This window comes from Lipophrys pholis, assembly GCF_963383615.2.
Source record: "Lipophrys pholis genome assembly, chromosome: 14".
NCBI lineage: Eukaryota > Metazoa > Chordata > Actinopteri > Blenniiformes > Blenniidae > Lipophrys > Lipophrys pholis.
Genome location: NC_137633.1, coordinates 22,587,234 through 22,599,914, shown reverse-complemented (window position 1 = coordinate 22,599,914; position 12,681 = coordinate 22,587,234). Strand labels below are relative to the sequence as shown.

Genomic DNA, 12,681 nt, shown 5'->3' with positions numbered 1-12,681 from the left:
CTTGAACGTCTTGTTCAGCCAGAATCATGTGTTTTAAGACTTTAATCCGTTTAGATACAGGAAGAAGGGCAGATTTTAAAGAATGTTAACTCACCTTATGAAGGTTTAATGAACTTCCTGTAAAATCAATAATAAATTACATTACTTCTGTAAAGGGCCATCTGACATCCTCTTTGCTTTCTGAGGATTTCTGCAGCCTTCAGCAGGTTCAGTCTACAAACATCAGCCTCACAGAGTGGCTTGAAGGCTCGTGCTATTTCACCATGTCACAAATATTTCATCAGCTTTGTGAAAAGTGGATAAATGAGGAGGAACCAAGTAGAAGTGGAGTCCATCTTCATCGTGATCGCTTCTTTTTACTAAACACTCGATATATTAAGTCAGTTTTGCTTTACTTTACCTCGTTACAATATCAAAACAACATTCAGTTCATTCACCTGACGATCTGGTAGAAATACATTTACTTCTTTCGGTTCTTATTACTATTTTAAAATATAAATTCACTTTCACGTGTGCCACACTAAATAAGGTCACTTACGTGTAGTGCTGCACGATTGGATCTCTGGGCGTTGGTACCATCTGCTGCCCACTGCTGCTGTTTGATATTCTCTAATCTTGATAAAACAGTGGACAAATAACTTTTCTTGACCTTAACATAATGTTCATATTTCACAGTGAGGTCACTTTTCACCCAGATCAAATATTCCTATATAATCTCATGTTGATAAATGGATGATGTTTTACAGAGCCTTTAACCTTTTCCAACACCGTTTTGATCAGTTATTGGATTCCATTGTTTTAATCTGAAAATTTGACCCAGAGGAGCTTGAGTCTAAAGAAGTATTAAAAACTAAATGTTATTTATTTTGTATTTTGGGTGTTTTTAGGGAAGCTCGTCAGATTTCAGACATAATTTAGATGTTTTCACTGTTGTCATATTTCATATCAAGTCAAATAGTTTCAACCTGATCAGTGGGTCAAGGGTTAAAAAACATCTTCAGGGTCTTTGGGGTCATAGAGCAGCTTCATGGACCCTCTGCGGGCCAGTTTTGGGTCGTGTGCCATGTATTGAACACCCCTGAGCTGTGGAGTGATGGACATGCACTTAGGAGGCGTCTGGTCCTGCCAGGCTGACGATAGGTGGATGTCACGGTGTGTTATGGTGAGCAGGTCAGAGATCTGTCTCATTCAGGGTGCAGACGCACTCTGACCAGGTAATGAAACAGGAAGACAGAAGGACAGAGGGAGAGAAGCTGAGTGAGACTGAGGGAGAGGAGGTGATTCAAGCAGACGGCTGACAGGTGTGAACATCGTGGGGGTGTAATGTGGTGATGGATGTGTTGTAAAATAAAGATTGACATCTTATTGATAATGATTCAGAGGGCAGAGGGTGTGTGTGTGTGTGTGTGTGTGTGTGTGTGTGTGTGTGTGTGTGTGTGTGTGTGTGTGTGTGTGTGTGTGTGTGTGTGTGTGTGTGTGTGTGTGTGTGTGTGTGTGTGTGTGTGTGTGTGTGTGTCCTGATCCCACAGAGCGCTGTCACATCCCCCCGCAGATTTAACCATGTGGCTGTTTGATGGTTCCATCACTGTCGCGCTATGGAGACGAGAACAGAACCTCTGTGACCTTTCCTCCTTCTGAACGTAGCCGTGAATCTGTGGCGCTCCACTGGTTGCGAGCGGCGTTCTGGTGGCAGACGGAGGATGCTCGCACCGAGCCGGGCGGCGCCGCCGTGACACTCGCTCATTGTACTCATTCCACTGATGGTCATTGTGTCAGCGTTTGCAGCAGACCCTCAACAGAAGCTCAGGAGATAATAGAAGCTTTATGTCAGAATATTCACTGCGTGGCGTGGCTACGTGTCGATATGAACCAGGACTGCTTCAGAGCAATCATCCCAGGTGAGCAGAAACTTATTAAGGCGTTCTGACAGTGCGGAGATGAGGAAGATGAAGAGGAGAGATTGGCTTTGTGCATTATGAAGCAAAAAAGCTGGAGTAGGAATCTGCGTGAGTGTATAAAGTGATGTTTCTCATTGTGCTCGCCGCCGTCACAGTAATGTGATAAATTATTCACCTGCAGAATTCATCTGATGCTCCGTCTCCACGTCAGGGCTTTCATTATGGGATTCTCACTCGGTGGGCAGGTGAGAATATTAGAAATCTCACACCAATCACACCTCCGTCGACTCTGCTGGAGGTTTTGTTATCATAGAATGTCACGTATTCTGAATCTCTAAATCTATTCAGCAAATCATTTTCCACCCTGTCATCACCGATGTTTTCATGCTGGCTGCACTACAGAGACGGAAAATTAGGAAATATCGCCACAGTTTGGGGAAAAATGCTTTTATTGTTATCGGAATATAATCTAACAATGTGAGTTACAAATTTTCTTCTCTTGTTTCACTGAAATCAGATTCACATTTACCTAAAATATCTAAATCTAATGTGTTCAAACTCTGACATGAACGAGGCTGATTGAAGACAATTTCACACGTTTGTCCTCATCTCAGGATGAGTGACTTGGTGATAAGATGTTTGTTATAAACTTTACAGTTAAACAGCAAAAGTTGTAAGAGTTTCTACAGTCTACATTAATAAGAACATTGTCATCGGCATAAAAAAAGCATAAAAAGTACTGAAATTTGCATTTATGATGAAACTATACCAGTAATAATGTTTAGAGATTAAGGAGACTTCATCTCCTCACATTCACTACGAAGTGTTTGACTGTGATATAAAGCTACATACGGCTCAGGATTTTCTTGTTTTTGTTGTTGTAGTTGTAAGTAGAAGTGTTACACGATGAGGATGAGGTTATACTTCATGGTACATGTGAACTTGGGCTGACGCAGCAGCTCTGTAGTGTTTTCCTGTCCCCTATTGTTTGTGCATGTAATTTAACCTGTTTACCAAAAATTTAAATAGAGGCTTGGGGATTCTTTCTTAAGAAATTCCACACCGGATGATACATTTGCTGCTGCTTCTCACATGTCACATGTTGTAAATATGGGGATTTGGGTTCCCCCAGGGGATAAAACAAGATCCTGTTGGGAAAATGATTGTAATTTTCGAGATAAAGACACGATGTGAGGCTATGATACGATAAAAGATAGAGTAAGGTGAGTAGTAATCATGAGTGTGTGTGTGTGTGTGTGTGTGTGTGTGTGTGTGTGTGTGTGTGTGTGTGTGTGTGTGTGTGTGTGTGTGTGTGTGTGTGTGTGTGTCAGCCAATCTTTATTTATTCGGATTTGTATTTCCTGGTACGAGCATCATGCGTCCCATCTGCCTCATGCTCCAGTTTATTCTCAATAAAACATTTCATAAGCAGCTGACAGGCTGCAGATTCTCTAATTGATTCACTAATGGTATTTTCCATCTCATAAACAGATTTGGGAAATAGTTTTTCTGGCACGTTTTGACAATTAAATTAGAGTGTTTTATTGGAACTCGTAGGATTATGCTCTTGTGAGAATTGATGGGAAAGGGTAGGAAAGTAAGTGTGGCCTCTTTATTCATTATTTCTTTAATGGCTTTGACATTGAAGAATGTCTTCCTGTTAATATCCATGAGTCCGTCGGATAAATTCCTTCTTATTCCCCAAATACGGCAAACTTATATCCACATGCAAACATTTGTTGAGAGTCTCTGATCACTGGTGACTTGAATCCTCTGAGCAGCGTTTGTTTACTCGGGCTCCTCGCATCACTTTGTAGCAGTTAGTTCACCACATCATCCGATCCCCTCACCCTGAAATCAAACACGTGGGCGCCGTGTTCGGCGTGTCAGAGACGCCGCCGCTCGTGCTCGTTTCAGAAAGATCGTTTTCAGAGGTCAAGAGCCGCCCCGTGTTTCCTCGGCGTTGTGTATGAGTGCGGCTCTAACACACATCCTGTGTGGAAACACACACTGCAGATGTGCCTAATCACCAGACGCCTGCTCTTTAATGCATAATGCATCGCACTGTTATTACAAGTCTGCTGGGAGAACACAGTGGAGATTTACATGAATATTTCATCAAACCAACGGGACATCAAAGTCCTGATGGGTGTGTGCTGGTGCGTGTGTGTGTGTGCGTGTGCGTGTGCGTGTGCGAGTGCGTGTGCGTGTGCTCTCATTAATGAAGTGGACCCTGGTGGCCGGTGTTTGGCCTGTGTCAGAGGTGACCATCACATGTTAAGTCAGTTCAAAGATAAAGAGCACACGGTATAAAAAAAAAAAACCTCATGAATAAAGATTTGAATAGAAAAGCAGCTACTTCTGTAAATCCAACGGAGCAAAAGGTTTTTACTGTCAAGGAGTGTGAATGTAGAAGACATGAGCTCAAACTGTTTGCAGCTTTAAAGTTCTCATGAAATAAAAGATTTTTTTTTATTTATCTCAAAGATCTGCAGTTTTCTTGTCAGATTTTCACCCCAAAAAATTCCTCTCGAGCCATAAAACATGTTGAAACAACCAATAATGTAATAACTTGACATATTTCCAGTGTATTAAAGCCAATAATGTCACAACTTGATAACAATTTGATCTGTTATCATAATATAATTTGTATCATAATAAAATTAATATAAAATATAATGTTATCATCATAAAACATAAACTGGGCTGGATCACTTTGTATTGAATTCTAAAGTTATTGCCGGTACATTGTTGGCCTTATTACATTTAGAATGGCCCAAATTATTACATTATTTATTTATTTTTTTGTTATTTAAGTATTTGCCATTATTACATTATTGGTTGCTTCACATGTTTACAGCTTTTGTTTCTGTTACACAAATTAAATTTACGATTCACATCTTTATAAATATATTTTATCGTGGCTATAAAAGACATTGTATTGTATTATTCATGTTAAGCTGTTTTAGCCACTTTGGTTATTTAAGCTGTGCTAACAACTGTTTGGGGCTTTTTTAGACATTGAGTCATTGTTTGCTCCTCTGGATTCGAGTCATTTTTTATCAGTTTTAACCATTTTAGTTGACTTTTGGCTTATTTAAGAATTTGTAACTATATCAGGCTTGAAACTCAACATTTATCACGTGAATGAAATGAGGTTGATTCCCTAACGTTCAGGTAACTTAATGGCATGTGGCACGTATTCCAACCCGTTGAGACGTTCTTAAGTCTCTATTTTAAAACGGCAAGAAAAAAAAGTCCATTTGGAACCGTGTCGTTGAAAGTGTGATAGAAAGTGGACCTGCTGACACTGATCATGTGTCTCCATCGGTCCTCCTGGTAGAAGCTGTTGAGTCAGGTGGAGAAAGCACGTGGGAGATTTTCAAACTGCAAAAGGACTTCACTTTTCCTTACCGCCTCGGTTTGTGTGTGAATCCACGTGACCGCCAGCGTATATGTGACTCCATGTCCGCCATGTTCCCCCTCAGATGACAGCGCGTCGGCGGCGAGCAGCATGGAGGTGAGCGACCGCATCGCCTCCCTGGAGCAGCGGGTCCAGATGCAGGAGGACGAGATCCAGCTCCTCAAGTCGGCGCTGGCCGACGTGGTCCGCAGACTCAACCTGTCGGAGGAGCAGCAGGCGCTGGGCTCCCGCAGAGGACCCACCAAAGGTGACTCTCTGAAATAGATAGCAATAGAACCTCACCGCCACATCAGTCACTTTAATTCTGTCCTTTACATTTCAGCACACCACAGATTTACACACCATTAGAAACAGAAGTCCTCTCTCTCTTTGAGTTCTCTCTGCTGTGACGTCTTTTCCTCCCTCTGACCGGCTGTCCTGGACTTACTCCTGGTCTTACTTCTGGTCTTACTTCTGTGTTGTGTTCCTCCTGTGTTGTGTGTTCCTCGTGTTGTGTGTTCCTCGTGTTGTGTTCCTCCTGTTGTATGTTCCTCGTGTTGTGTTCCTCGTGTTGTGTTCCTCGCGTTGTATGTTCCTCGTGTTGTGTTCCTCGTGTTGTGTTCCTCCTGTTGTATGTTCCTCGTGTTGTGTTCCTCGTGTTGTGTTCCTCGCGTTGTATGTTCCTCGTGTTGTGTTCCTCGTGTTGTATGTTCCTCGCGTTGTGTGTTTTCCGTGTTCAGACCCAGCTATGATGAGAAAGTCTCCCTCAGCAGACGGCCATGTTGGGAAGCCAGGTAGGTCGTCTGTGTGGTTTGTCTCCACTAACCAGGCCTGGTGTTCACACACGTCAGTCACTGCCTGCCCCGTTGCCTCGTTGCCCTGTTGTCCTCTTACCCCGTTGCTCTGTGGCTCTGTTGCTATGTTGCCCTGTTGCTATGTCGCCCCATGTTGGTGTGGTGTTTCACTGGGAACTGCACTCTGCACAGTGATGTGAAGTCGTGGATGAAGGTCTATTTGTTATGAAGCAGGAGGAACTTGTTTCAGCACAGAAGCATTTTTCTGAGTTTCACTGAGTTTCCAGTGTGTTGAGATAAAATACAGCAAACAGCTGCTGACTGCAGCATCACACTGTCCACAAAGACTCCAGACTGTGAGAAGCAGGTGATTGTGAAGGTTCACAATGAATCGAGATGAAAAAAACTGAGTGTCATGAAGACTGATTGGAATCCTTCGATGAGTCAGAGTAAACAACCGTGAGTGAAACAGATTTGACAGTTGCAGGACTGTTTATAAAGAGATTCCCCCTGAATATCCTGATGCTGCAGAACAGACCTTACTTACATGGATCTTTTTCAAAATGTATCTGCTAGTGAAGAACTTTTGTTCATTGTGAGAGGAAGATTATTTTATGTAGATTAGCCCTTTCTTTCAAAAGTGGATCTTGTATCTTACTCTCTAGATCAGAGGTGTCAAACACTTTCTAGTTCAGGGTCACATAAGAGCCAAATGTCATCTTGAGTGGTGAAATAGTGCCATGATAACCTTTAAAAGGAAACGTTAAATATTTCTTTGTTGCGGCGCAGAGTATACCAGATGAAAAGGTCTGTTTTCACAAAAACGAACAATTAGTACGTAAAATCACTACAATCTCAATATAATCTAATTTTAATGATGCAAAATACAGTGAAATGTCCATGAAAGCTGTTTCATTATGGGTGTTTTTATAACCTCCCCCTTGACAGCATGGCTTTGAGGGCCAGTTTGTTGGTGGCGAGGTTGCTCGCTGTCATGACAGCATCACGATATCTCAGCTCGGGTCTCAGTGTTTTGTTGTGTTCGCTGCTCTTTGTATTTTCTTTGAAAATTTCTTCCAAGTTGCTTGCTGGTTCGACCGGATTGGAGCCTCTTGTGTCAAATAAAGATGTTAAAAAGACACACGAGCCAAAAAAATGACTTGTCAGACAGTCGAGTGTTGGCTGTGGTGTTACAACGTGTAAAAAATAAACGTTAGAATTTAACTTTAACCTTATAAAATGAATAAATCAAGTCATTGGCGTAAACTTTTACTTAAAAATCTCCAAATTTCAGTTATTTTTCTTTGTTAATTAAATTTTTTTGGTGGTCTTTTTAAAAGATAATGTATCAGGTTTCCATGAACTTGCATTTCTAAATATTCACAGTTGTTATTTACAGCTATTTTACATTTTCCTGGTCTGGCCCACTTGACATCAGATTGAGCTTTTCGTGGCCCCTGACGTGAAAATAAAATAAATCTACTACATTTAATTAAGTCTGTCTTTGTTTATATTGTAAAAAAAAAAAAGAAAAAGAAAAAAAAAAGCAAGGTTTCTTTGGAAAGGAGTGAATTTCTTTCGATAAATGTTTAAACCAGCAGAAGTTCTAACAGCCTCCATTCACTGGCTGATCTCACAGAGCTCCATCACTTGTCCTCTCTGCTCACTCTACCAGCAGGAGGACATCAGATCAACAGGAAAGCACAGGCTGATTAACCACAGCGTTTAGTCGGCGGGGTTTGTTGCCGTTCTGCATGTGGACATCTCAAGTTAAGATGTGATAAAACGGCCGTCGCCCTCGAGGCTGATCAAGCCTGCATGTGAAATCGACGGCGCTCCGTGTGTTTAACGTCTTGGGCCGCACATCAGAGTGATGGAGCGCAGACAGATCAGTGAGCTGCAGCCAGTCGCCGTCTCAGGACGCAGTTTGTGTTTGAGACGCAGGGCTGCTTTCTCTTATTGTCCCACTGCAGGAACCAGCAACACACACACACACACACACACACACACACACACACACACACACACACACACACACACACACACACGCACTCACAAGGTCTGTCTGTTATCTCTCATCTAGTAATTACACAGCAGGAGCAAAGTGAGGTTTGTAATTCTGTTCGCATGTTAAAGAAGATGGATGTGTGTTGTTCTCTTTCTGCGTGCGTGCGTGCGTGCGTGCGTGCGTGCGTGCGTGCGTGCGTGCGTGCGTGTTTGTCTTCACTGCAGGATAAAACGATGTCCATTAAATATTTATCGCTGCAGTTTGGTTCGGTTATTCTGCGGCTGGCTGCACTTTGCACTTATTGTTCTTCTCTTTTTCATTTATTCAAACACAAACAATCCAGATGGAAAAAAAAAGAAGAAACACTTAGGAAAAAAGTTAAGTAAATATAATAAGATTCAGAATCACAGAAAGGTGTTTATCATGATCGCATAGTTTTTAATTTCTTTTAATTTTATTCTGTTATTATTTCTCATCTGTTCCATATTAAGAAGTTGAAAACAGGAAATGGTTCTACTAAATACCCACTAAAAGACTTTATATCTATGTCAGTTGTCATTATAATACACAGATTAAAGTGATAAAGAAAGAAAATACTGTAATTAAATTTTTTTGGGTACTTTGAGTACAGTTTACTCATTTTATATTACTAATTTTAGGTCATGATTTCAATCAATATTCAAACTCTTTGATTTAGATTTCTTTGCCTCATATGTTCTTCCTGTTATTTGGAAAACAACAACATATGTTCACTTATATCATTGAGTCACTGTTTTATTATTCAATGTTTGAGAAATGTGCTTTAATTGTTTTCATTTCAAACTTGTGAAATAAATCCTACTAAACAATGAAATGCAGTTCAGAAGTCCTGAATAATTGACTTGTAATTCCATGTTTGGAGGTTAAGCAGGTTTTATTTCAGTAACCTTTTCACCTCTGCTTAATATCATATATTAATTAAAGGCGGCACTGTAACTGATTAGGAAATGCTCAATTTGGAGGTGGAAAGAAGCTTTTTATTTGGATAAACTAGACGTTTTCAATTACAGTACTTACTTGATGTGTATTATGTTGATTCTTTAATTCATGATGTGTTGATTGTTTTTGATTATAGTCCCTATTTGAAGTCGTTACGTGCTCTAATGACTTCAAAACAGAAACCATGAATGTAACATTGATCACAGTTAAACAGTTCATAATGCAGCTTTATCATCGCCACCTTAAACAAACCTGAAGTCCGGTGCGCCGCTCGTCCCGGGCTACAGTTTACGTTCTCGTGTGGTTCAGTTAATGTAAAGTATCTCTGAACGTGGCGCGCTCTGGTCTCTGTTGATTGCAGCCAGGCCGATGATCGCCACGCTGCCGCTCCGGCCCACGGTGAACAACGGGACCATCCTACCAAAGAAGGGCGGCGGCACTCTGCCCTCCCCGTCTGGATCTGGATCCAGGAAGGACAACAACACGTCCGCAAGCAAGAGGTCAGGGAGCTGTGCTCTACTTCCTGTGTGTCTTTAATGAGCTTCTGCCATTTCGGCACAAACGGTTCCAAAGCAGGTGGATTTATAGGTGAGAGCCACTGAACCATCCCTTTGAATTAATGCTGCGGGGAAAAGAGGACGTCACACTCTCAGGTGGCAGTGATGTATTTATTGTTCAGAGGTATTTCTCTGCTCCTGTCGGTCTCCGTGGAGCACATCGGATCATCTCAGCCGTAAACTGTCACTTTATCTGAAAAACTCACTGACATTTAAAAGAGCTCAAGCTCAGTGTGTGTGTGTGTGTGTGTGTGTAGAGCAGGTTATCAATCTTTCCTGCCAGAGGAACAATAGTCTCTCTCTCTCCTCCTCTGGATGACATTTCCATAATCAGACGAAGCCCAGCAGACAGACAGCGGAGACTCGCTCCTCCAAAAACATGTCAGCTCCCCGCGGCGTAACGTTGGTTTTTTTTGTGTGTGTGTGTGTGTGGGGGGGGGGGGGGGGGGGGGGGTGTTATTCATGATGTGTGTTCAGGGATGATTTCCACCTCTGAGAAGTGAGGCTTATTTTCACGCCTGCTGCTTTTCACCGTCCAGTAAAGAAAAGCCTCCGAATGACGAAAACCTGATCTGAACAGCTGATAAGTACAGAGACGCTTCATTCATGTGCAGCTTCTGTAAATAGATTAAAACCTGGAGGAATAACACACTCATTCACACCACCAGTCGCTTTAAAGACACAGATTCACCTTGTAGTGAAGTTTGTAAGGAACCCGGGGGATCTGGTGGTGACCCAGACATGCACAGGGATAACATGCAAATTCCTCTCTAATCAAACAGAGGGTCTTCTCACTGTGAGTGACAGTACTAACCACTGTACCACCAGGTCCACCAGTGGAGTCAATAACACATTCTTCACAGGTTTTGACAGAAGTTATCTCCAATTACATAAAGTATATATATATTTATTTATTTATCACAATAATATGACCAGATGATAATCACACATTTTCAATTCTGCTCTAAATATGTTGTTTTTATGTCTATTTTATACAAATAGAGACAAACAGAGCCTCATATGAGCCTAAACAGTATCATTATAAGCTGGTCACTATTAGAACTGTTGGGTTGAAATCATCAGTCGTCTCCTCCATCATGTTGTGTGTTTCCATTATTTCCTTGTTGTCCGCTCTGTTGCGTTATCTCTCTCTGATAACTGTCTCATGACCTGGTTTCCTGGTCACGTCTCCACCGACACCAGTTTGTCCTCTTTGTCTCTTCCCACCAGACTTCTCTACCTGCCGCTCAGGTGAGAGAATCACCAAGCGTCTTCATGGCTCCATCTCTCACGTAACGCCAAACTTCATCTCCGCCCACTAAAACACACATCAGTGCTAGTAATTCCATCTGTGACGCTTCTGTGTATTTTATATATCTACGTAAAGTATCTTTGCACACATTCAGTATGAAGTACACAGTGGTCACAGTCCCTTCAGGCCTGGCACAAACACAACAAGCTCTAATGCCCCGTGGCCCAATTACCACCAACCCTCATGGGATCACACTGTAAACAGCCTCTCTCTCTCTCTCTCTCTCTCTCTCTCTCTCTCTCTCTCTCTCTCTCTGTCTCTCTACCGAACAAACACACAAACGCTGTCCAGAAGGGGGATAACCGCCACCGGCCAGTTTTAGGATGTGAATAGACGTTTCTCCCGTGGGGTGGATTAAGTGACTCGGCCTACTGGCCATCAGATTGCTGATGGAGCCGTTTTATTGTTGCGGCCGGCCGGCTGGCGGCCCGTCTGCTCCGCCAACATGCAGATCTGCTCAGGTCTGCACTGACACTGTGGTTACTGTGTCCACAGGAGAAAACACAGTAAAGGAGTGATGAATAAACACAATAAAAATGAAAATAAGCATGCATAGATATTTAATTTAATTTAATTTAATTTAATTTAATTTAATTTAATTTTATTTTATTTAATTTTATTTAATTTTATTTAATTTTATTTAATTTTATTTAATTTTATTTAATTTGCACACATAAACAAACTCAATATTACACACACAGATTATTCTAATAGGTTCATTTACAAGGCGCGATGTGATTTGCATCTGGAAATATTGGTGTTATTTTTATAATTTTGTTCTGAATCAGTTCGAAAAGGAAGATTAACTCAGCTCAGCCTGCAGCAGAGACGCCGTTGTGGTGAAAGTCATTTCCTCAACTGGCTCCTCGTGCCTTTTATTTGTGGGCTTTAAAATCAAACGCTTTCTGTGTTCTTGGGTCTTGTAAACCTCTTCCTCCACCTCCATGGTCTCACCTCTCATTACTGCTTGTTGGACCTGATCGCCCCATAAAGAACACATGCAAAACAAATGGAAGCTTTACGTTTCCAGCAGATCATTCTCGTGTAAACCAAACCCTCATTTCAATACTCACGGTGTCACTCGTGGTGTTAATCTTAGTTGGTCTCCTGCAAAACATAAACTGAAAGAACAAACAGTTTGTTTGCTCACGCCATTTTATGCTTTGCCTCACAACGAGTAGTAATTCTGGTTGAATACAGTTCTTCATGAGTTACACATTACAGAATATTACCAGTAACAGCTATTTAAAGAAAACCTGTTGCCAGTTAAATGCTTCAGTTATAAATATCTTCTGAGTCTTTATATTTACTCCTCTGCACTTGCTGTAACTGTTTTTATGGTTTGGCTCTAAAGCTTATATTGTCATTTAAATATGTCTGTAAACCTCTCACATAATGAATTCACTTCTGAAACGGTGTTTCCATAGAATAATTTAATGCTCTACTTATTTCTTCTGAAAGATCACAAGGTAAAAAGGGGAAAAAGTCATTCCCATGAATGTTTAAAACCTCTCACAAAGATGTTTGAGGATTTGACATAGAACAAAAACAAAAAGTCTACATGGAGCAGTGAGTCACTATCTTCTCCTGAAAAGTTTCCCACTGCTGGTGAATGTTTGCCGTCTGTTCTTATTGGCCAACAGTTTGAGCGGCTGTATTACTGCTTTCCCACAATCTGTGCATCTGACCTCGTCCTCACGCCATCGCCACTCCAGCCAAAAGCGATCAAAC

At 41.5% G+C, this 12,681-nt stretch overlaps 1 protein-coding gene across 4 annotated transcripts in view; it reads left to right on the top strand.

Moving 5' to 3' along the window:
• eml1 (EMAP like 1) overlaps positions 1 to 12,681 on the top strand; it is a 62,166-nt gene that overhangs the window by 33,051 nt on the left and 16,434 nt on the right. For all 4 annotated transcript variants that reach the window (XM_080479975.1, XM_080479974.1, XM_080479977.1 and 1 more), the window contains 2 exons: positions 5,387 to 5,569; positions 9,443 to 9,581. In XM_080479975.1, the coding sequence (XP_080336101.1) occupies positions 5,387 to 5,569; positions 9,443 to 9,581 (322 nt within the window). The remainder of the gene's footprint in view (positions 1 to 5,386; positions 5,570 to 9,442; positions 9,582 to 12,681) is intronic.